The sequence below is a fragment of the Alosa pseudoharengus genome, unplaced genomic scaffold (genome assembly GCF_046254945.1).
Source record: "Alosa pseudoharengus isolate Yale_2024_CS ecotype anadromous, Long Island Sound unplaced genomic scaffold, YU_APseudo_1.1 YU_APseudo_1.1_scf_3, whole genome shotgun sequence".
Classification (NCBI taxonomy): domain Eukaryota; kingdom Metazoa; phylum Chordata; class Actinopteri; order Clupeiformes; family Clupeidae; genus Alosa; species Alosa pseudoharengus.
In genome coordinates, this window is record NW_027468718.1 from 41,963,819 (window position 1) to 41,985,072 (window position 21,254).

Consider the following 21,254-nt stretch of genomic DNA (forward strand, 5'->3'; position numbering starts at 1 on the left):
CTCTTCCCAGACACTAATACCTGAGCAATGTGCACACCCACTGTGCGGAGCGTCTGCACTTTACAAGAGGGATTTTTCAAGGCACACTGTTGTCAGCCGAAGTCATCAGACTCGTCTGTCTCTCTCGGTTCCCCAGTGAGGCACGTTAAAGCACGACTTCAAACAACATCTATCCCGAGGATATTAGCATTTCAATGAGCGTATCTTTTCCATCTTTTCCTTTGCCAGAATGTGCTTTGGAGATATGGTTCTTATCAGCTTGTTCTGTTATGGTGTCCATGCAGAGTAAGCTACAGCAAGCAGGACTGCCAAACTGTCTGTAAAACTAGGTAGATAGATAGATAGATAGATAGATACTTTATTGATCCCTAAGGGGAAATTCAAGGGTCTCAGTAGCATACAGACATCACACACAACATGCACTTACAGCAGAAATGGTAAACATAAGTATAAGTATAAACATATAAGTAAACTCCACTGTACAATAAAGACAGTAGAAGATAAGAAAACTAACAAAACTAAATACTAAATACACTATATAAATTACATTTAAAAAGTCCAATGTGCTTGAGGGTGATCAAGCATAAGACGCTTGTAGTGACAGGGCCAGGACTGGTAAGGTGCTCAAGGGAGTGAGTGTCATGGTGAAGGTGCAAAAAGTAGTCCAACATTAGTCCAACAGTGCAACAGTGCAAGAATAAGGTCTAGAGACCAGCATAAATAATATGGTACAGTAGATATTAACTCCACTGCCACCTATGAATACCTGGAAGGATTGTCTGTATGACTAGATTGTTTGATCATTTATCTCTTTTATAATTCTTGCCTGGAGATATGTAGCAAAAGTGTTATGAAATGTGTATAATGGGTTAGCTGTGGTAAATCTGTTTGCAAATGGTGAGGGAATTGAAGGCATTGTTTTCAACAGCCAAGAGCTTTTCAACTAATATTTGTGTGAAATCATTGTGATTTTGTCTGTAGGGGCCTATTGTCCATGCTTGGTGTATACAGTCTCAAAAACATTCCTTCTCAAGCTCTTCAATGCCATCTGGTGTTCATGCAGGTACAAGACCATGTATGAGAGGGATAGTTCTCCAGTGCTTGTAATGCACTAATACTGCAATATCAAAATGGCCACCAAAGATTATAAGATGGGAAATGATATGATGCTGCATACATATTTACTATCAGCAGACATAAATGGGAAAGTACTTAGAGATGTTATTTTGCTGTACCAGACGACTATAGAATTTTGTAGACCCTTATGACCTTTGCCATGTCCTTGCCATGCTCAGGCAAGCGTACTACAAAAAGCATTCAAATTATGTGCCACTTTCACATGTACTTACCTCTTTATCAGGAAAAAAAACACATAGCTTATCAGTTTTGGGAGAATTTGGTTGTATAGTACAAAACAGTTTTGAGAGTGATAGTGTATTTCTGGTTGCATTTTTTTTTCTGGAAAAATTATTTATATCTGGTGAGAAAACCACTTCGTGTTTTAGCGGTAGGGGTCACCTTTTCCAGAAACTGGAACCAAACATTTATAGGTTTTAAGAGTGACTTCCTGAAGGTTAAAGAGCCCAGAGGCATATAGACACACACACACACACACACAAACACACAAAGGCTTTCTGGTGTTGACTGTCAAATATTTTGAGTTATTTTGTCTGTTCTAATCTTGGCTAGATGGCAGATGCAGTCATGTATGCATATGGATTTGTGTAAAAAGCCACAACTTAAAAAAAAACACAATTTCTCTGTTCCTGGGGGGTGAGTGGCACAAGTGGGTACAACATCCATACATTAGGATTACAGGTGCCCACAGGGACCTGGGCTCGTGTCCGACCGGGGTCATTTCCCGACCACCCCCCCCCCCCACCTCTCTCTCCCACCCTCCTCCTGTCACCCTGCTCTCTCCTGTTTGTTTTCCGGCATAAAGCCCAAAACATATATTTTTTTTTAATTCTGTTTTCCACACAATGCTAAATGGGAATGATCTATTGTCATGTCTGCAGGAGATGACGAAAGCTGTACGGAGGACGGTCAGACGTACTCCAACAAAGACGTTTGGAAGCCAGAGCCATGCCGGATCTGTGTGTGTGACAGCGGGACCATCTTATGTGATGAGGTCCAGTGTGACGACATGACCAACTGTGAGAGGGTGTATACTCCGCCAGGCGAGTGCTGTCCTCGGTGTCAGACCGACACGGACGGCTATGAGACTGGCACGTCAGGTGAGACGCACCTAAGAGGTTAAGAGGCCTTCCTACAGACTCACATAGCAGTCACACCAGTAAAAATAGAAAAATAATCAAATGCAAAAATACGATTGCTAATGTTGTTATTCTCTCTTTCAATTTTCTTTTACAGGTGGTACAGTGTATAAGGTGAGCTACATTGTTTTATGTTGCATGGAACAAAACACATGTATCACAGTGTTTTGCAACACAATCACAAGGTTTCTTGCTTCATGTTTTCAAAAAGGTTTTTCATGTTTTATTTTTAGGGTCAAAAAGGAGAGCCAGGAGATGTCCCTCTCGTATGTATATACTGCTTGCTGTACATTCATATTGTAAAACTGCTCATCCCCTGCAGTGATACGTTGCTTAATTCATTTGATCATCTCTAATCATCATATTATTACAGGTGACAGGAATTCGAGGTCGCCCAGGGCAAATGGTGAGTTGTTTGTCAACGCAAGTTTGGTAATACATATAAAAATCCCAGTGTTTGGCTTGCAGAGAAACAGTTGTTTTATTTTGTAAAGTCATGCACGTACAATGAACACTAGGTGGTAGTAAGTAACTGTGCTTGGTCTCAGGTTAAATTTGTGGTGTGGAGTATCACAAATGCAGGTTCTGGTTCGTCTGGTCACTCTGTTGTGTTGCTTGTGTTTTAGGGTCCTCCCGGGGCACCTGGATTTAGAGGCGACCGTGGTCCTAAAGGCAGACCTGTGAGTAACCAAAGCCTTCAACATGGCATCTGTATCACAGTACTTATAAACCTTTGATGATAACTGACTGGTAGATGAGGAAATCATCCTCACAAATACTGATAGTTAAGAGAACAGCTATCCAGTCTGAGGTATTAGCAATAATTACACCCTATAGATTTTATGAATTTACACTCTGTCAGCTGAAGTTTATGTAATAAATGCTGACCACAGTCCATTTACAAGCCTTTCTCCACTAATCAGTATGCTTACATGAAATACAGTACTGAATGAATTAGTTGCTACTATTAACCAGGAGCCATCTTCTTGCAGGGTCCAAGAGGACCAGCAGGATATGACGGGGAACCCGGTATTCCAGGAAACCCAGGACCACCCGGCCCGGCTGGACATCCAACTCATCCAGGAGTAAGTGTGGCATTAGGACTACAGGAGTGGTCACAGTGTAAAGACCCTCAAGCTAGTCAAACAAGTTAGAGTCGGAAGCCCTTATTCTTCTTAGCTCATATCTTCCTCTTAGGCTGGCTGCAGGGAGATACAGTACCCCAGAACCCTCTTTAACATCTGAGATCTGATCAATGGTTTATCCCCTTAAAAGTCGATTATTTCTTTATTACCATGTGCTAAGCTCTGCCATTTCTGTGAGATTTTCTTGAGGCCATATTGATTATGTATAAATCCAGTATTTGAGTGGAAAAGAAGTCATGCATGCTTAGTTCATTTCCTACATCGCTGGGACTAGCATTAGCATTTTCTCAGCACTCCTACTCCTATGATTACTGGTCATCAGCCAAGTCCAGTGCTTAATCACATCTATGACCTGCCTTCTATCCCTCGGCAAGGGTATCATAACTTAGCAACAATGATTATTATGTCTTTGTAGATGTTACAATTAATGACTCAATATATTTGTTTGAGCTCTTTAAGAATATATATTTTGTGACAGTGTGTGTGTCATAGAGGCAAACGCAAACATAGTCCTACAGTTTTGAGATCACACTAATGAACTGTGTGACTTTAGTTCTAATTTGATAATCAGAAGTATTAGGATGTGACTGAAGAGACATGTGCTGTTTCCAGGGCCAGCTGTCTGCTAATATGGCTGGAGGATTCGATGAAAAATCAGGAAACCTGGCAATGTTGCACGGGTCGCAGGTAAGCAGAGGTTGCTGCTGTTATTTTTAACTGAAGTATAGAACCTGTATAGTGGGTGTTAATGTGTTTAAGACATACATGTCTTCTCTCATTGGCTATAGCAAGGAGTGTCATGACGTGAGTGTTATAGTATTATTTTTGAATGACAAAAAAATGTGAGGTAATGACAGTTTGTCTGAGACAATTATTGATAAACAGAAACCAATAGAACTTGATGGAGGTAGAACAAAGAAAAATCAACTATGTGGCCACAATTCTGTTCTGAATAATGACTGTTGCAAACCAGAGATAATACTATTTTTAGTTTTCTTTTAACTCTCGCCAGTTTATGTCCAGACTTGTCCCTTCCTAGTCTTATGAACTGAATGACCGTAATATGTGAAGACACTTTTTTGGGATAAAGTGTCAAATGTCAAACTAGTGGAAAAGCAAAAAGGTACATTCAAATTCATTTTATAAATCATTATGATTTTCAACAATCCTGAAGTCAATCTGACCTTTTCCCACCTTTATTTTTATAAATCAGCCAGCCAAATGAGTCCTCATTGGTCTCTAAGCAACGGCCGTGACAAATAAGAAATGAGATCTTGAACTGTATTATTTTGGTAATATGCCATTGATGATTGTTCTACTTTCCTTTCAGGGTGAGGCTGGAGCAAGAGGACCCCCCGGGCCAAACGGCATGCCAGTAAGAGAACTCTGCTTTCATCTGTCTGATTAATTAATATAGGCTTATTATCAATTACATAACAACTCATTCTTGGCATGCTCCTCTTTGCACACTCGTATGTACCTGTGAAAGTCTGTATTTTTCCTATTCCATAAACCGTGACCGTTGACCGTTGGCCATATGTTTCAGGGATCCTCTGGACCTCAAGGACCCCCTGGTGATGTTGGTGATCCAGGACCAATGGTATGCTGACACATTACCCAATACCAGCCAAATTGTGAGAGATGATTACTGGTTGTAGCTTATTTGATAAACGATGTGTAAATACAAAGTGAAAATTAGGAAAGCCAGGATCTTTGTGAACCAGCAATCGAGACACATAATTTATGTTTATCTTATTACAACAATTTATTCAAACATTTATATACATGGTCTGAAGATATCCACGTTTGGCCAGGTCTTTAACAGCAAACCTGTTTCAGTGTAACAGCCTGGATAGCCCAATCCTAATAACGTGCATAACATGTCTGTTTATCTTTCATAGGGAAATTCAGGTCCAAGAGGTCCTGAAGGCCCTCCAGGAAAACCTGGTGAAGATGTAAGCAGATTGTTTCACCAAAGTCTCAATGTTTTTCGTGCCATTACTTTCTATGGTTAACTTGATGTGTCAATCATTTATTTCCCAGGGTGAAGCAGGAACTGGAGGAAAGAATGGGGAGATGGGATTTCCAGGGTCACCGGTAAACCTGAAAAGCATTATTTCTGGTTGCTTAGATAAATCTTTTATATTTCATCCATTTCATAAATTGCAGCCTTATTTGAGTATTATGTATATTTTGAATATTAGGGAGCAAGAGGATTCCCTGGCACACCTGGACCCCCTGGCCTTAAAGGTCACAGAGTGAGTGCACTGTAAATTCTTCATCTGACAGACTTTTGCATAACCCATACGTTACTGTAATTTATTTAGGCCCCATTTACATCTAAAGTGGTTTTAGAGGTGAAACTCTGACCTGCCCCCCTTCATCTCATCTCTTTGTGTTTTGATTTCCACTCTTCCATCTGTCAGAGTGGGTAGCAGGTCGTATTTTCAAGTCAAAATGCTGAATATTATGTCTGATATTCCAGGGGCACCAAGGGCCAGGTGGTGTGAAAGGAGAGCGTGGTACCGTAGGATCGAAGGTAAGTGTTTTCAGTGCAAACATCCTTGAATATCCAAGGTTGGGAGATCAATTCAGCAGAAGCATCAGAATGATGATTGTTGGACTAATGTTGGACTACTAATGTTGGACTACTTTTTGCACCTTCACCATGACACTCACTCTCTTGAGCACCTTACCATGCACACATAACTAAAGGACTACTGTTGGACTACTTTTTGCCCCTTCACCATGACACTCACTCTCTTGAGCACCTTACCATACACACAGAACTACAAGACTACTGTTGGACCACTTTTGCACCTTCACCATGACACTCACTCTCTTGAGCACCTCACCATGCACACAGAACTACAGGCCCTGTCACTACAAGCGTCTCATGCTTGATCACCCTCAAGCACACTGGATTTTTTACATTTAATTTATATAGTATATTTAGTATTTAGTTTTGTTAGTTTTTTTTATCTCCTACTGTCTCTATTGTACAGTGGAGTTTGGTTATATGTTTATACTTATACTTATATTTACTATTTTACCATTTCTGCTGTAATGCTCGGCATGTATACTCTATCACTATCACGACAACTGATGCTGTTTGTTCCTTTAGGGAGAATCAGGTCCTACAGGTCCTATGGGTGGACCTGGTCCTATGGTAAGATTTACTAACTTAATACTTGAAACATGACATATTTAAGGAATTTATAGTGAACCACGTATTGATGCCCTTAAAGCAAAGTCCTTAGAATGTCACAACTACCACCTGACTAGTTTGCAAAGCTAGACAGCCTCTATGACAAGAAACCAGGTATAATTTCATCTTTCTCACAGATGTAGAGATAAAGTAGGCAGTTTAAGTGAAACAAAAGGATGTCGGAGGTTCTCTTTCTAAGATGATTTTATTTTATTCCACAAAGGGCCCCAGAGGAATGCCAGGAGAGAGAGGACGCTCAGGACCAGGTGGACTGGCTGTAAGTGTCCTCTCAACCAATATTTTGTCAGCTGATTTCAGATGAAAATAAAAAGAATCCACTTGCATTAAAAGTTTGCCCTGTTAGTGCAATATATTCACGGTATATTTACATACTTGTTCATTTTACCATTTGCTGTTGTAGGGATCCCGGGGACCTCCTGGAAATGTTGGGAAGCACGGCCCAATGGTAAGAGAAATGTTAAAGAAAAGCAAAGGCTGTAGGCTTAGGCTCATTTCCTTTTTATATTAGGTTTGCCGATCTATTATTATGACCGCCGCGCAGCGAAGCGGCGGTCATATAGGTTTAGTTAGATTTTTTTCTTTTTTCTTTTTCGCATGGCCAAAGACCGGGGTACACGAAACTTTGTGGGCATGTAGCCCCACATGGATAGCATGGAACCATCGTTTTTCGTTTTGATCTGTGGCCCCCCCCGCTGGACTGGACCCCCCGAAAGGAGGGTAGGGCAGACACAGTTTTCTGTGAATATCTTGAGAACCGTAGGGTTTAGGAGGACCACCTTTTTTTCGTATGTTGATCTTAAGGGGCCATGTCAACCCATTCCATAAGCACTCATTTCATGTATAGCGGCACCTAGTTAAAAACAAAAAAAACAGGTATCTGTGACCTAACATGGTCAAAACTGCACGAAATTGGAAGTGTACGATCATTATGACACCCTCTGAATGCACGCCATGTTTCGTGGACTTTCGTTCATGGGGGGCCATACAATAAATTAATTTATGTGTACATTTAGTGACCGTACACCAACAGAGTTTTCTGTGAATATCTTGAGAACCGTAGGGCCTAGGATGACCAATTTTTTGCGTATGTTTGCCTCCAGGGGTCATGTTAACCCATTCTATATGCACACATGTGCATAAACAGATACACACGCACACACATACATAGTAATCATACGTATGACACATACTCACACAGTAGACATATGTACGCATGCATGCACATGCACACACACAGGCACACACACAAGCACATGCACTACGTTATGTTAAATACGTATTTAATTACTTTAGCGTATATTGTAATTTGTATTTTGCAGGATTGGAAAAACTCAAATGTAGTTTGTAACAAAATACTTTGAGGGATTGTATTTGAGGGATTGTATTTCAACTACTTAAATACTTCTCAAATAAGCCAAAATGTCATCACTCAATTAAATATACTACCCGCTATAACCATGACAATAGGCAATGCTTATCATAAAGCCAAAGGCCAGAATCTTGGTGAATCTGGTTTTAAGAATAGGCTGGGTGCCTGTAGATATATTTTGGGCAATTCCCTGTATTCAACTGTAAAGTTGACCTAAACATTTCATTACCTTTTAGGACATACCTTATATATACATTTATACATACCTTTTTTGTTGACTGTTATAGGGACCCTTAGGTCTTTCCGGAGCCCCTGGCTTTCCAGGAATGCCAGGCATGAAGGTAAGTAGGCTATTACAATGATGTCTTACTCTTAAGCCTAAGCTAATATATATCGACTAGACACAAACCTTATAAAAAATATTATTAGACACATAAACTAAGTAATTAGTAGTGTAATACAAACAGACAAATAGTTTCTGACTCATTGTTGGGACACCTGAACTGTTACAGTATATACTTTTAGCCATTTCTGGATATTTCAACTTTAGATTTAGAATGTAATAGCATGTCATTTAATCAGTCTTGGATTTGGACTGGATTTGGCTGAAATTAGGTTTATAAAGCAAATACAAGGTTTATAAAGCAAAGCAAAGCCAAAAGAGTTTTAACCTCTGCACCAATATCTAGGGTCAACCTGGACCCACTGGTGTGCGAGGGCCTGAGGGACCACAAGGTCAGAGAGGTGAGACAGGACACCAAGGAAGAGTTGGATCAACTGGTCTTCAGGTTTGAACAGTGTTTTCTGTGTCATCATCCTCATTCAGGCGCATTTACCTCCTGAATATACACACATATCAGTATTTGAAAAACATGTGTTCTCCTTGTTTGATGGTTTTAGGGTCCAGCAGGTATTGATGGAGGTCCTGGTACCAAGGGTCCTGTGGTATGTAGAAAAGGCAGAATCGTCAAATATCTAGCATCTTACGACACCCTAGCAAATGATATTCATGATTAAGGACTGTATTTCAGTGAACAATCATAATACCCTTTGTAGACTTTTCAGGATTCATTCAACGTAAACATTCCGTAATCCTTGTTTCCTCAGGGAAATCCAGGTCCCCAAGGTCCTGGTGGTCTCCTGGGTCCACACGGTCCCCCTGGGCCCCAAGGAAGCACTGGACAGCCTGGAATCAAAGGCACAGGGGTACATGTTCCACACTTTCATTTAAAAACGGTTTGAAATGGTGCTATATGTAAGGCATTATGGGCACACCACTCAGTCGTCTATCATCTCCTCAATCTGGAGCTGGCCCGTCAGGCTTTGAGAAGAGTGGAGTCAGACAGTCGAGAGTCTTTAAGGACACACCACTGTAGTGCATCCAGTGGTCAGACATTGCTTTCTTCTGGAATTTGCACCCCTGTAATTCAACAGAGAACCCCAACCAGCTCACCATTTGACACTATGCCAAGAGATGTGCTTATCTATATCTTATGTGTTATGGCAAGATATTACAATAACAACAGAATTGACATAGGTACTGTATCACCTAGTTCTAGAATATCTGAAGAGAAACCATTAATGCAATGGGGAAAAAATGACATGCTATCAACACAAGATACACAACAACACAAGATTTGGACACAGAAAACCCCACTAACTTGAGATAGAACAAGAGAAAAAATACAGTACACATCAAAATGAGTGAGTATAAACAGCACCTTTCAGTGAGTTGCAGTCTAGAGTTGGTGCAATGTAACCATCAGTTCCTCCTTCTTTAGTTATTTGTGTTAATGTGTTCAGGCAGTCCTAATGCAGATCCACTTCAAAAGGAATATGACTGCCATGTGCCATTAGTGTGAAGTTGTGTTGAATAACTCCAGACAAACTTACAGTGATGTTCTTTTGTAGGGAGATGTTGGTGTTCCTGGATTTAAAGGAGAGGCTGGACCTAAAGGCGAAATTGTAAGTGATAAATGACTGCCATAGATCATTTACATTTAAATGTTCCCGTGAAATCAACGCAGACGAGGGATACCCGAAATTATCAGTAGGACATCGGATTGGTAGTTAACAGTTTGAGAATTATATTATCAGTATCGGCAGTATTTCTGCAGATATTCCTGGCAGAATAATTGGCACAATCTTTTAGGATTTCAGACGATACTAATCTGTTCAAAAAAGGATTAGATTTACATTTCTTTAATGTCAATATGTCATACATATTTACATTTAGCATATAGCTCTCATATGGCACACAGTAGGCCTATGTCATATATGAAATTGCATATTTTTTTCCATGTTGCAATAATTCCCTATTGTTCGTGAGCGACATTTATGAAAGTATACATTTAGGGTAGAGTGAATGACAATGGAACTTGTACACCTGTATCTGCAACAACTAGGCCTTATCACAATAAGAGCAATAGATGAATTCTAGTAGAGACTCTTAAAGGAAATACAAATGACCATCATTATTGTCATCATTATCGGCAATCGGCCAAAATGAGTTTGAAGATATCGGCGTGTTAAATATCGGCGGTAATCCAATATTGTGCATACAGACTAGACATATGAACAAATGAATGTAGTTTGTTTGACTAAAAACAACTGAAATGTGTTTCAGCTTTATTTCACATATTCATCCTTGTGTATGATATCTTTTTTCCTACCTTTGAATGCTGAATGTGATAGGGACCTTCAGGGGCCCAGGGACCTTTAGGCCCTCAGGGAGAGGAAGGGAAAAGAGGCGCCCGTGGAGACCCAGGGTCGGTGGGCCCTCTTGGACCTCCTGGTGAGAGAGTGAGTTCAATTGTTCAGTTGTTGTACACATTTGAAATGGTCAAAGTTTTGCGTACATGTGGTACCTTTATGGCAATGTTTGCTTGAGATAAATCAGAAATTACCCTGGAACGTTAATGGAATCCCATGATATACGAGATTGTTTAGTTTATAATCGTAAATCATTACATCTCTGTTCGTATTTCCATAGGGTGCTCCTGGAAACAGAGGATTCCCTGGTGCTGATGGATTACCTGGCCCTAAGGTATATATGATACTCATGAAATGTTTACCAGTAGACCAACAAAATTCTCCTTTACTGAAAATCAAAGTGTAAAATTTGTCATTTTCTCTCACTCCTAGGGAGCCCAAGGTGACCGAGGACCATCAGGAATCGGTGGACCAAAGGGCACCAATGGCGATCCTGGGCGGACAGGGGAGCCTGGGCTACCTGGAGCCAGGGTAACCATAACAATACAATCATTCCCCATGCAAGGATACATGCAAAGACTTGTTCTTCTTTTACTCAGTATTGCTGATACACTGTACTAATGCGGATTACTGTTCCTCTTTCAAAGGGTTTGACTGGAACACCAGGTGTCCAAGGTGCTGAAGGAAAACCAGGGCCACTGGTATGCTGAGCAGCTCATTAATTATACAGGAAAATGATTGTGTTTGAAAAGCAATGATAAAGTATTATGATAACAGTAACAACACATTTTTGTTTTTTCATAGGGTCCACCAGGTGAGGACGGTCGTCCAGGGCCAGCTGGGTCTGTTGGCACACGAGGCCAGCCAGGATCGATGGGACTGCCCGGTCCTAAAGGTTTCAGTGTAAGTTTGACAAATTGACAAAAGTTTTGTCTGGTCAGTTGTTGTGCCACCTAACAGGCTCTAACAAGTTAATGCCAATGTATGTAGGGAGATCCAGGCAAGACAGGAGAACAAGGATCTGGTGGAGTTCCAGGGCAAAGAGTAAGTGTCACGGCCAACCATGCACGCCAGCAGCTGATATCCTTTCCTGGGTGTTCTCTGAAGGAGTTCTGACTATTGCTTTGTTTCAGGGGCCTCCTGGTAAAGATGGTGAAGTAGGCCCAGCTGGTCCTGCAGGTCCTGCTGTAAGTTTTGCCATTTTTTTGTTTATATTCAAAAAGACACTTTATCCTTTAGTAGAACCTTATTGGTGCTATTGACTTATAATCATATCGGATGTAATTTTGAATGTACATAAATGTAAAAGGCAAACATAGAAACTGGATAATTTCAGACTTTTCAGCCAATGTGAGCAGCTGTTTAGTCAACATTTTTATTTTGATCAACTCACTACAGGTTGTCACTGAGAACACATGACCTCACCAGTTTTCAGTGTCAGCATTGACCCTCTTTTGTTTCAGGGGCCAGCAGGAGAGAGAGGAGAGCAGGGACCCCCTGGCATGCATGGCTTCCAGGTGAGAACTACAGCCTATTCCTCTCAACTAAGGTGGCTGAATAACTATGTCAACATGTGCACTAATGCTGATCTAATGCTTATGTTTTGTCTGTCTTTTGTCATGTGTCTAGGGATTACCTGGACCTCCAGGTGCACCAGGAGAGGGAGGAAAGCCAGGTGACCAGGTAAGGAATGGTCTAATGTTAATTCAACACCACCAATCAAAATTTACTTTCTAATGTGCATAGCCTCTATAAGCATGACAACTATGTTAATATAGTCCTATATAGTCATTGGTTGTAATATTCATGATGCATTAAAATGTCATACTCAGGGCGTTTCTGGAGAAATTGGACCTGTGGGTGCCCTTGGACCAAGAGTGAGTTTGATTTCAAGAACTATTCTGAAGATTCAAAACAATGCTAGACTATGCTAGACAATGCTCATACTTACCTGGCAGGGGTGATACAATGATCATGAAGGTTGTTTGCCCAGGGCCATTGCACATCCGGTCGTGCTGACCCCTGCAAATTCCTCAAATGTGGGAATCTCGACTGCACAATTTCTGGTTAGCATGCAGTAGTAGTGTAGTGGTTAAGGAGCTTGGCTAGCATGCAGTAGCCTGAAAAGTTGTGGGTTCAATTCCCGGCTTCCACTGTCTGGGGCAGCCGTGGCCTACTGGTTAGTGCTTCGGACTTGTAACTGGAGGGTTGCCGGTTCAAAGGCACGGCTGAAGTGCCCTTGAGCAAGGCACCTAACCCCTCACTGCTCCCCGTTGATGCAGGCAGCTCACTGTGCCGGGATTAATGTGTGCTTCACCTCACTGTGTGTTCACTGTGCGCTGAGTGTGTTTCACTAATTCACGGATTGGGATAAAATGCAGAGACCAAATTTCCCTCACGGGATCAAAAGAGTATATATGCATGATATGCTTAGACTAGGGTTCTTTGCATTGTTTTCCTATGCTTGTTCTTACGCTTGCTATGTTATCTACCCATTAGGGAGAGCGTGGCACACCTGGTGAGAGAGGCGATCCGGGGCTTCCCGGATTGCAGGGACCTAAGGGTATTCCTGGAGCGGCAGGACCCGACGGAGCAAAGGTACGTCCCGAAACTATGTCGTTGCTGTTTGGCCCTGACAGTTACTGTCATGGTGTATTGATTTGTCCAATTACTCTGTATGAAAATACATCAATAACAGTTTGTAGCAGAACATTTACATGTCTCCCTCCATCCACAGGGAAGCCCAGGACCTACAGGTGCTCTTGGTGACCTTGGCCCACCTGGGCTCCAGGGCATGCCAGGAGAGAGGGGCATTTCTGGGCCATCTGGACCAAAAGGAGACAGAGTATGAACCTGAACAATTGTGGGGACAATGTCATGTCACAATTACTGTCAAGACAGCACAGAGTTGTAAATATGTTCTGTTTGATCATTTCAGGGAGCCTTGGGTGATAAAGGTTCAGAGGGAACCTCAGGAAATGATGGTGCCAGAGTGAGTCTTTTAAAATGACACTACATTATTTGATGGTTTACAAAGACAAAGTATTGAAGAATCCTGTTGTATCTTTGCAAAGGACACAATACTGTTAGTAATAATAGATACATGTTTTGAGGGCCTGGTATCTCAATATGATCTACTTCAGTTCTGTTGACTTCAGTTTGGTCTGCAATTAGGTACATGGAAATCCATTGAACATTGAATTACTGATAAATGGCTCACCCTCGCAAATTATTCTAGTAGCAAAACTTCAGAGTATTCTGGTAGCAAACCTTTTGGCAAAAACAAAAGTTGACATGTTTTTACAGACTTGAGATTTTCATAGGACAACATGTCCAATAACAAATAGAAGAGGCGGCTGTTTTAACCATTGCACTGGGATAAGCAACCGCCCTGTTTACAAGACTTCAGCTGCGTTGCTTTAAATTCCATGTCTTCATCCAAATGGATTGTGCACAGTTCCTCATAAATGCTTATCTCATTGTGTCCGTGTGTGTGCTCAAACTGTGAGGGGGGCATGTGATGGCATGTTTCCCCTGTGTTTCATATGTCTCCGCTGGCAAATACTTCTGATATAATTCACTGGCAAATACGACTGAAGCCCTCCCTGACATGGTCTTGTTTATGCTGTGATGATAGGGACTTCCCGGTCCTGTGGGCCCAGGAGGACCTGCTGGCCCTAGTGGTGAGAAGGTAAAGAACTTTTTTGTTGTTGCCTTTTTTGTTGTTTTGTTGTGTTTGATTTGTTGACTATTTTATTGTGATAGCCAACACATGGTCTGCAAGATGACTGTGAGGCTTGTCTAGGACTGGCAAATTGTCGTAATTACATAACCATAATCAGCAATACTTTTCAATTTGCCATAACATGGTATTTTGGAATTCCTTCTTAGGGAGAACCTGGTCCAAAAGGGCCACCTGGACCACCAGGGTCAAGAGCAATGCCAGTGAGTAATTATTTCAACAAAACCGATAACAGAAAACAGGAACCCAGTATTTACATGTTGCACTAAACTCAACTATCCCTGTCCTTAGGGATCTCCAGGAGAACCTGGGCCAATTGGTCCTGTTGGATTTGCCGGACCACCTGTAAGTTGACCAATATTCACCATGGCTAAATTCACCTAAAATTGCGTCTTAACACTCACTCCATCATGTTGATTGCTCCCGTGATCTGTGCAGGGTCCTGATGGTCAGCCCGGAGTAAAGGGAGAGCCTGGAGAGCCAGGACAGAAAGGAGATGCTGGGTCACCTGGGCCCCCAGGGTTGTCAGGAGGTCACGGGGCTCCAGTGAGTATACATTAAACACTTTTGTCCACCATTTGTCAGTAATCTATTTTACATGAGGCTGCAAACTTACTAGATTGATTTGGTTGTTTTTTAGGGTCCTGTAGGAGTTGCTGGGCCTAAAGGTGGCAGAGGAACACAGGGAGCACCTGTAGGTGTTTTTGTTTTTTGTCGTTGGTTCATTTTTATCCAAACATAGCCAGCATATGATGAAAGGACCTAAAACCTGAGAGCTGACTTGTTGTCTCTTTTTATCTCAGGGCCCAACTGGTTTCCCTGGCTCTGCTGGACGAGTTGGCCCACCAGGTCCAACTGTGAGTAATCAGTTCTCCATTTAGTATTATTTATTACATATAGCACCAATATGAATATTGAAATTGACAGAGGACTACAGCAAGAACCCCAAACGTCCTAAAGCTAAAGGACTACACCTACTGTAGGTGATGATGGGAACCCATCTGCTTGAAGTTGACTGGGTAGAGTGATAGAAAGGGGTGGTGGGTGGGCAATAAAAGGAAAAGGGAAGTAAAGAAATGGCTTAACCTTTTTTGTATTTGTTAGGGTCCTGTCGGACCAGCTGGACCGATTGGTCTTCCTGGGAAAGAAGGACCACCTGGCTTACGTGGAGACCATGGACCTCCAGGACGTCAGGGTGAGAGAGGCCAAGCTGGTCCTGCTGGTGGCTTAGGAGACAAAGGAGACGGTGGAGAGGATGGACCCACGGTAAATATCCTATTAACGTCTCTTATGACGAATAAGAGGGAGTTGGAGTTGGTTAATTGATGCCATTGGCTTCTTGATGGTACTGCCCCCTTTTACTCATCTGAGGATGATTCTAGATGTACTTTATAAGACATCACCGCCTTTGTCTTCCACTGACTCTGATGAAGATGTACTCATACATCTAAACGTTACTCCAGTCTTCATGCCCTTTTTTAGATAAATGAGTATTTTAAACGTTTGTGTGCTCCAGTGTTTCCTTCCCTTATAAAGGATGAAAAGAGGGCCTTTCAAATAGCCACTAGTGCTACAAACACAGATATAATATCCAGGGATCTGAACAGACTGGAAATGAAATGAAATTATGTGCCTTGAATTATTTACCCTCAATTTACTGTCTGTGCTTTTTTTTTTGGATAAATACATCCATATGACCAATAGTAAATCTTCCTCACTTTCAGGGCCCTGATGGACCACCAGGTCCGGCTGGCACAACAGGACAGAGGGGAATTGTGGGTCTTCCTGGTCAAAGAGGAGAACGTGGAATGCATGGGCTTCCAGGGCCTGCGGTATGGATTGAATTCAAGACCCTAAATGTCAACTATGCTATTTAACCCAAATATGCTACTTGCCCAAATATGCTATTTAACCCAAATATGCTACTTACCCAAATATGCTATTTAACTCAAAATGTGCTACTTAACTTAACTGGCTTGGCTTGATGTGTTTACAGGGTCCTCCAGGAAAACAGGGAAATCCTGGCGCTCAGGGTGACAAAGGCCCTTCCGGACCAGTCGGTGTGCCAGGTGCTAATGGACCCCGTGGAGACCACGGACCTCCAGTACGTTCACATGAGACTTGCATCACTTTTATTCATTCAGCTCATAACATCCTGAAATGGGCAAAATCATTTAAGATGAATGTTTTTCAGCATAACATTGTTTCCTTCTCACCCTTAAGCAGCATGGCACGAGAGAGAGTGGCGTAACAGATATCACCATGGCTGTGTTTCGGCCGTAGGCACGAGGCCAGAGACCCAATGCCGCAGGTTATCACAGCCATGGCAATATCTGCTACCAATGCCACAATCACAAGTGCCATATTACTTCCATACAACAGTTCTACTACCATCTGATCGATCTTAAAGACATCAAATTGTGTTTTCTATTACTTCATTTGATTTTTGTTTCTTCATCTTCCGCCCTAAAGCATAGTTCCAATCTGTCTTGCGCCTGTTGTTGCCAAGCAATATAACTCTTCACTTCGAGAGTTTAAAGTTCAGTGAGAGAGGCTAGATGTGCTTGTGCACACAGTAATTTGTAAAGCCTACTTGCTTGTCTATACATCACATGCTAAATTGAACAATCACCCTACTCCATTTACTCTATTTTCTCACTCAATCACTCAGTCAATTGTGATGTTATGAAATCACTGCTCTCTCGCTTTGAATGAATGGAACATTCACAATAAACAATTCAATGCAAAATGTGGAGTGATTACTAATTTACTAGCGAGTGGGGATGTCCTGAGATATCAAATCACTCATGGAATGCCTCTTGTCCAATCAGAAATTACTAACTAGTTCGACCAGATCAAACTGTTTATTAGACTGTATAATAGTGCATTAGCCTCTTGATTAGAATATTTCTTAAGATGTGCATTGTAATCTTCACCATGGCATCATATGTGTGCTGCTTAAACAAAGAACAACATTATAGTCTACAAATGACAATGAAAATGTCAGCAGAACAATATTATCCAATCTATCTTAACAGGGTGTCCCTGGCGCTGATGGCCCACCAGGCAAGGATGGAAGTCTCGGTCTCAGGGTAAGACTGCTGTCCACTCTCTACAGTGTATCTTAACTCACTACACCTCACGTTTGGAATCCCCCAACCAACGGTTGTCTTAATCCGCTCCTCCTTTCCTTTTCACAGGGAGACAGAGGAGATCTTGGCCCTGAGGGACTGACTGGGGCTCGGGGGGCTCCTGGGTCTCCTGGCCCTGTTGGTACAACTGGAGGTCCTGGCAAGAGGGGAGAACCAGTACGTGTGCTTTACCTGGTTTTATGCATGATTCCTTGACATTTGGAGTATTAGGGCCACACATTTTGCTATGACGAGATTAAACTTGACATGTCGACTTTAAAGTCATGTTGACATTAAACTCAAAATTTCATGAATAAAGTTGAAATATGTCAACTTTAATGTTGACGTGTTGACATTTAAAGGCACACTATGCAGGTTTTTTAGATTAATATGCAAGTTTTTTAGCTTAATTTACCTTCATTTAACAGCTTCAGAGTCATTGGAATGGTTATATGACTTTTTTCGGGTTAAATGGTGGCCGTGTCGCTTCCCCGTAGCGCCTGTGAGCGGAAAAACCACCCTTGCAACTGTGGGCCGACGGCCTCAGTGTCAGGAAGTATAACGAGTGTAATGAATTACTTTACTGCATTCAAATACACATACATGCCAGGCACCGGCTAGAAAAAGGTAGCAATGGAGTTTCTCAGACATTCGTCATGACAGAGCCAGCGAAAAAGAAGCAAAAACCGAGAAAACAGTAAGGAAATTGCCAATACTGCATAGTTTACCTTTAACTCGAAATTTCGAGAATAAGTTTGACATATCATGTCGACTTTAATCTCGACATTTCATCTTGATATGTCCATCAAAACTAGTTTGGAGAGAGAACGACCGCTCGAAAGTAGTTGCCACTGAATCCTGACAGTCAGTCTCAGACTCAGTTGGCCGAGATGATTTGGTGAAATTGTACTTCAGAATCGGATTTAGCAACTATACCAACTAGTTTTGAATGTCGAGATTAAAGTCGACATGATATTTCAACTTTATTCTCGAAATGTTGAGTTTAATCTCGTCATGGCAAAAAAAAAAAAAAAAACATTTTCTTCATTTGTGGCCCTAATACTCCGTTGTAGGTGAGCCATAATCTGATGTTCTTATCATGTTCCAGATGTTATTGTGTTTTATGAGATTGATTTATGGAAATCAAATGGCACACTGTCAACAATTACTATAATATGTAATCTGAAATGCCTTATTTAGGTTTGCAGGTGACAGATACATTTGTGTTTGTATGTGAGAGAGATAAACTATAGTTTGCTTAATGAAACAAAGTATATCTCAATATTTCCATATATTTTTCATATACGCTGTACAAGTCTTCATATCTGTATTTTCCTAAAACAGGGCTCTAGAGGTCCGGTGGGTCCTCCTGGTTCAGCTGGAAAGAGAGGCCTCACAGTAAGATCTTACACATATTGTCATTACTAGCTTGCTGGTACACTATTTCCTTGAGGACTGCTGTTTAATAGCATGACAAAAAAAGAGATATACTGGTACACAGATACTCATAAACGCACACTTACAGGGACCACAAGGACCCAGAGGCGATAAAGGAGACCTTGGTGATCATGGCGAGAGGGGGCAGAAAGGTCACAGAGGATTCACTGGTCTGCAAGGACTTCCTGGACCACCAGTAAGGACAATGATCATACTGCCATTTCACACCAATACTTGTTGGTATGTTGATATCTTAAGCGAAATTTAGGGCGCATTTTGAATATCTGTGTGTTGTTTTAACAAGGGCTCAACTGGAGATCAGGGAGCACCTGGAATTTTTGGACCAAGTGGCCAAAGAGTGAGTATTACTGTTAAAATGGGGGTCAATATCTGATCCACAAATTATAGAATAACTTGTTGAACAAACTCCAAAAAATACAGTACAAAGGACCATATGTTCCATCTTAGGGACCTCCTGGGCCAGTGGGTCCTTCTGGTAAAGAAGGCTACCTGGGGCAGCCTGGACCAATGGGACCTCCAGGAACTCGTGGTCTAAGTGGTGATGTCGGACCCGAGGCAAGTAGTCACCTGTAGACTGTATAGCCTTAATTACCTGCTGTATACATGCTAAAGGCTAGTGTTACAGTATGTAGTAAATCGCCATCTTTTCATTTGTTCTCACCAGGGACCTCCTGGAGAGGAGGGTCCCCCTGGGCCTCCTGGTCCCCCTGGCCGCCCCACTGCAGCTATGGACGACTTATTCGGTGGGGGTGATTACGGGCCGCCACCACCTCCAGAGTTCAGCGAGGACGAGGCCCTGCCCAATAGCAATGGCTCCGAGGCCCTACAGGCCGACCCCGGCGTCCAGGCCACTCTGAAGGCCCTCAGCAGTCAGATCGACAGCATGCGCAGCCCCGATGGCAGCAAGAAACACCCGGCACGAACTTGCGAGGACATCAGACAGTGCTACCCCCTGAAAAAGAGTGGTCAGTAAAAATGTCTTGTCATAGTAACTGTTGTCGTCATCTTGACATGATTTACATGTATGTAGTTTCATTACCACAATGACCGAGTTCACGAGTCATGATGAGAAGGATGTTTTAAGTCCACGTCTTTGTGTCGACGTTTAGATCTTCCACAATCTAGTGTCAGTGATAGTCATTGACTTACTTATCCATAATAAGAGTTTGGTCATCATTCACAACACCAGGTGAATACTGGGTGGATCCAAACCAGGGAAGTGCAGAGGATGCCATCAAAGTGCACTGCAACATGGACACGGGTGAGACGTGCATATCCCCAAATCCATCCAGCATACCTCGCAAGTCCTGGTGGAGCTCCCCTTCAAATAAGCCTATTTGGTTTAGCACCAACATGAATGGTGGAGTTCAAGTAAGTACACTGGTGTTGGTCAGCACTTTTGGTTTCAATGTGATTGGTGAACCCTGAAGGCCATTAAGTCATTAGGAAATCAGTGTTAACTTATATTATTGATATATAACTTTGAAACTGTGCCTTCAAAGAGGAATTAGAGGATTGTGGGTCAGGTTAAGCTGATTTTTAATCATCTCTGGCCCTAAAAATGATGTGATTCAAAGGTGTTTACATACAATACATGTTTGTGATACATGCTTAAAGAGCAGTGCATTTCAAATGAATCTCAACCAACCAAAGTGCCTGTGGAAAATGGCAGAATAGTCCATTGGCATGGACCTTTGGCAAAAGTCTGTGTGTCTGGTCCAAATGCAAAACATGATATATAGACAATGATATAAAGATGGGCAATAAAATCATCAAAAACAATGTGGCCTCAAAGATTCCTTACAACTTGGATGTAGCTCATACTACCAACATATTTAAAAAATATATTTCAAATTAATCAGTCATAATTCTTTTTTAGTTCGCCTACGGAAACAAAGATCAACCAGCCAACTCTGTGACGGTACAGATGACTTTCATCCGTCTCCTCTCCAAAGAGGCTTCCCAAACCATCACCTACCACTGCAAAAACAGTGTGGCTTACAAAGATGAGAAGACAGGAAATCTGAAGAAAGCAGTTGTCCTTAAGGCAGCCAACGATCTAGAGCTCAAGGCAGAGGGAAATAACCGCTTCAGATACACTGTCGTAGCGGATACTTGCTCAGTAAGTTGAAAGCATAATACTTTGGCTGTAAAGGGAGCATGCTGACATCTGTAGTCATATGTGAGAAGCC

General features: G+C 41.9%; 1 protein-coding gene and 1 non-coding gene across 2 annotated transcripts in view; both read left to right on the forward strand.

The window, feature by feature from the left end:
- col5a2a (collagen, type V, alpha 2a) overlaps positions 1-21,254 on the forward strand; it is a 36,817-nt gene that overhangs the window by 14,536 nt on the left and 1,027 nt on the right. The window contains exons 2-53 of the mRNA XM_076264313.1: positions 2,019-2,237; positions 2,374-2,390; positions 2,510-2,542; positions 2,650-2,682; positions 2,903-2,956; positions 3,269-3,361; positions 4,034-4,108; positions 4,752-4,796; positions 4,968-5,021; positions 5,323-5,376; positions 5,465-5,518; positions 5,626-5,679; positions 5,907-5,960; positions 6,546-6,590; positions 6,853-6,906; positions 7,051-7,095; positions 8,307-8,360; positions 8,709-8,807; positions 8,920-8,964; positions 9,127-9,225; positions 9,931-9,984; positions 10,714-10,821; positions 11,012-11,065; positions 11,164-11,262; positions 11,379-11,432; positions 11,536-11,634; positions 11,722-11,775; positions 11,865-11,918; positions 12,195-12,248; positions 12,361-12,414; positions 12,564-12,608; positions 13,231-13,329; positions 13,469-13,576; positions 13,670-13,723; positions 14,369-14,422; positions 14,623-14,676; positions 14,765-14,818; positions 14,912-15,019; positions 15,114-15,167; positions 15,277-15,330; positions 15,578-15,739; positions 16,198-16,305; positions 16,470-16,577; positions 17,512-17,565; positions 17,674-17,781; positions 18,949-19,002; positions 19,130-19,237; positions 19,346-19,399; positions 19,510-19,617; positions 19,727-20,027; positions 20,252-20,433; positions 20,942-21,184. Of these exons, the coding sequence (XP_076120428.1) occupies positions 2,019-2,237; positions 2,374-2,390; positions 2,510-2,542; positions 2,650-2,682; positions 2,903-2,956; positions 3,269-3,361; positions 4,034-4,108; positions 4,752-4,796; positions 4,968-5,021; positions 5,323-5,376; positions 5,465-5,518; positions 5,626-5,679; positions 5,907-5,960; positions 6,546-6,590; positions 6,853-6,906; positions 7,051-7,095; positions 8,307-8,360; positions 8,709-8,807; positions 8,920-8,964; positions 9,127-9,225; positions 9,931-9,984; positions 10,714-10,821; positions 11,012-11,065; positions 11,164-11,262; positions 11,379-11,432; positions 11,536-11,634; positions 11,722-11,775; positions 11,865-11,918; positions 12,195-12,248; positions 12,361-12,414; positions 12,564-12,608; positions 13,231-13,329; positions 13,469-13,576; positions 13,670-13,723; positions 14,369-14,422; positions 14,623-14,676; positions 14,765-14,818; positions 14,912-15,019; positions 15,114-15,167; positions 15,277-15,330; positions 15,578-15,739; positions 16,198-16,305; positions 16,470-16,577; positions 17,512-17,565; positions 17,674-17,781; positions 18,949-19,002; positions 19,130-19,237; positions 19,346-19,399; positions 19,510-19,617; positions 19,727-20,027; positions 20,252-20,433; positions 20,942-21,184 (4,238 nt within the window). The remainder of the gene's footprint in view (positions 1-2,018; positions 2,238-2,373; positions 2,391-2,509; positions 2,543-2,649; positions 2,683-2,902; positions 2,957-3,268; positions 3,362-4,033; positions 4,109-4,751; positions 4,797-4,967; positions 5,022-5,322; positions 5,377-5,464; positions 5,519-5,625; positions 5,680-5,906; positions 5,961-6,545; positions 6,591-6,852; positions 6,907-7,050; positions 7,096-8,306; positions 8,361-8,708; positions 8,808-8,919; positions 8,965-9,126; positions 9,226-9,930; positions 9,985-10,713; positions 10,822-11,011; positions 11,066-11,163; positions 11,263-11,378; positions 11,433-11,535; positions 11,635-11,721; positions 11,776-11,864; positions 11,919-12,194; positions 12,249-12,360; positions 12,415-12,563; positions 12,609-13,230; positions 13,330-13,468; positions 13,577-13,669; positions 13,724-14,368; positions 14,423-14,622; positions 14,677-14,764; positions 14,819-14,911; positions 15,020-15,113; positions 15,168-15,276; positions 15,331-15,577; positions 15,740-16,197; positions 16,306-16,469; positions 16,578-17,511; positions 17,566-17,673; positions 17,782-18,948; positions 19,003-19,129; positions 19,238-19,345; positions 19,400-19,509; positions 19,618-19,726; positions 20,028-20,251; positions 20,434-20,941; positions 21,185-21,254) is intronic.
- On the forward strand, positions 12,675-12,845 carry LOC143101019 (U1 spliceosomal RNA). Its single transcript, XR_012982016.1, has one exon. It is a non-coding gene; the product is annotated as a U1 spliceosomal RNA (small nuclear RNA).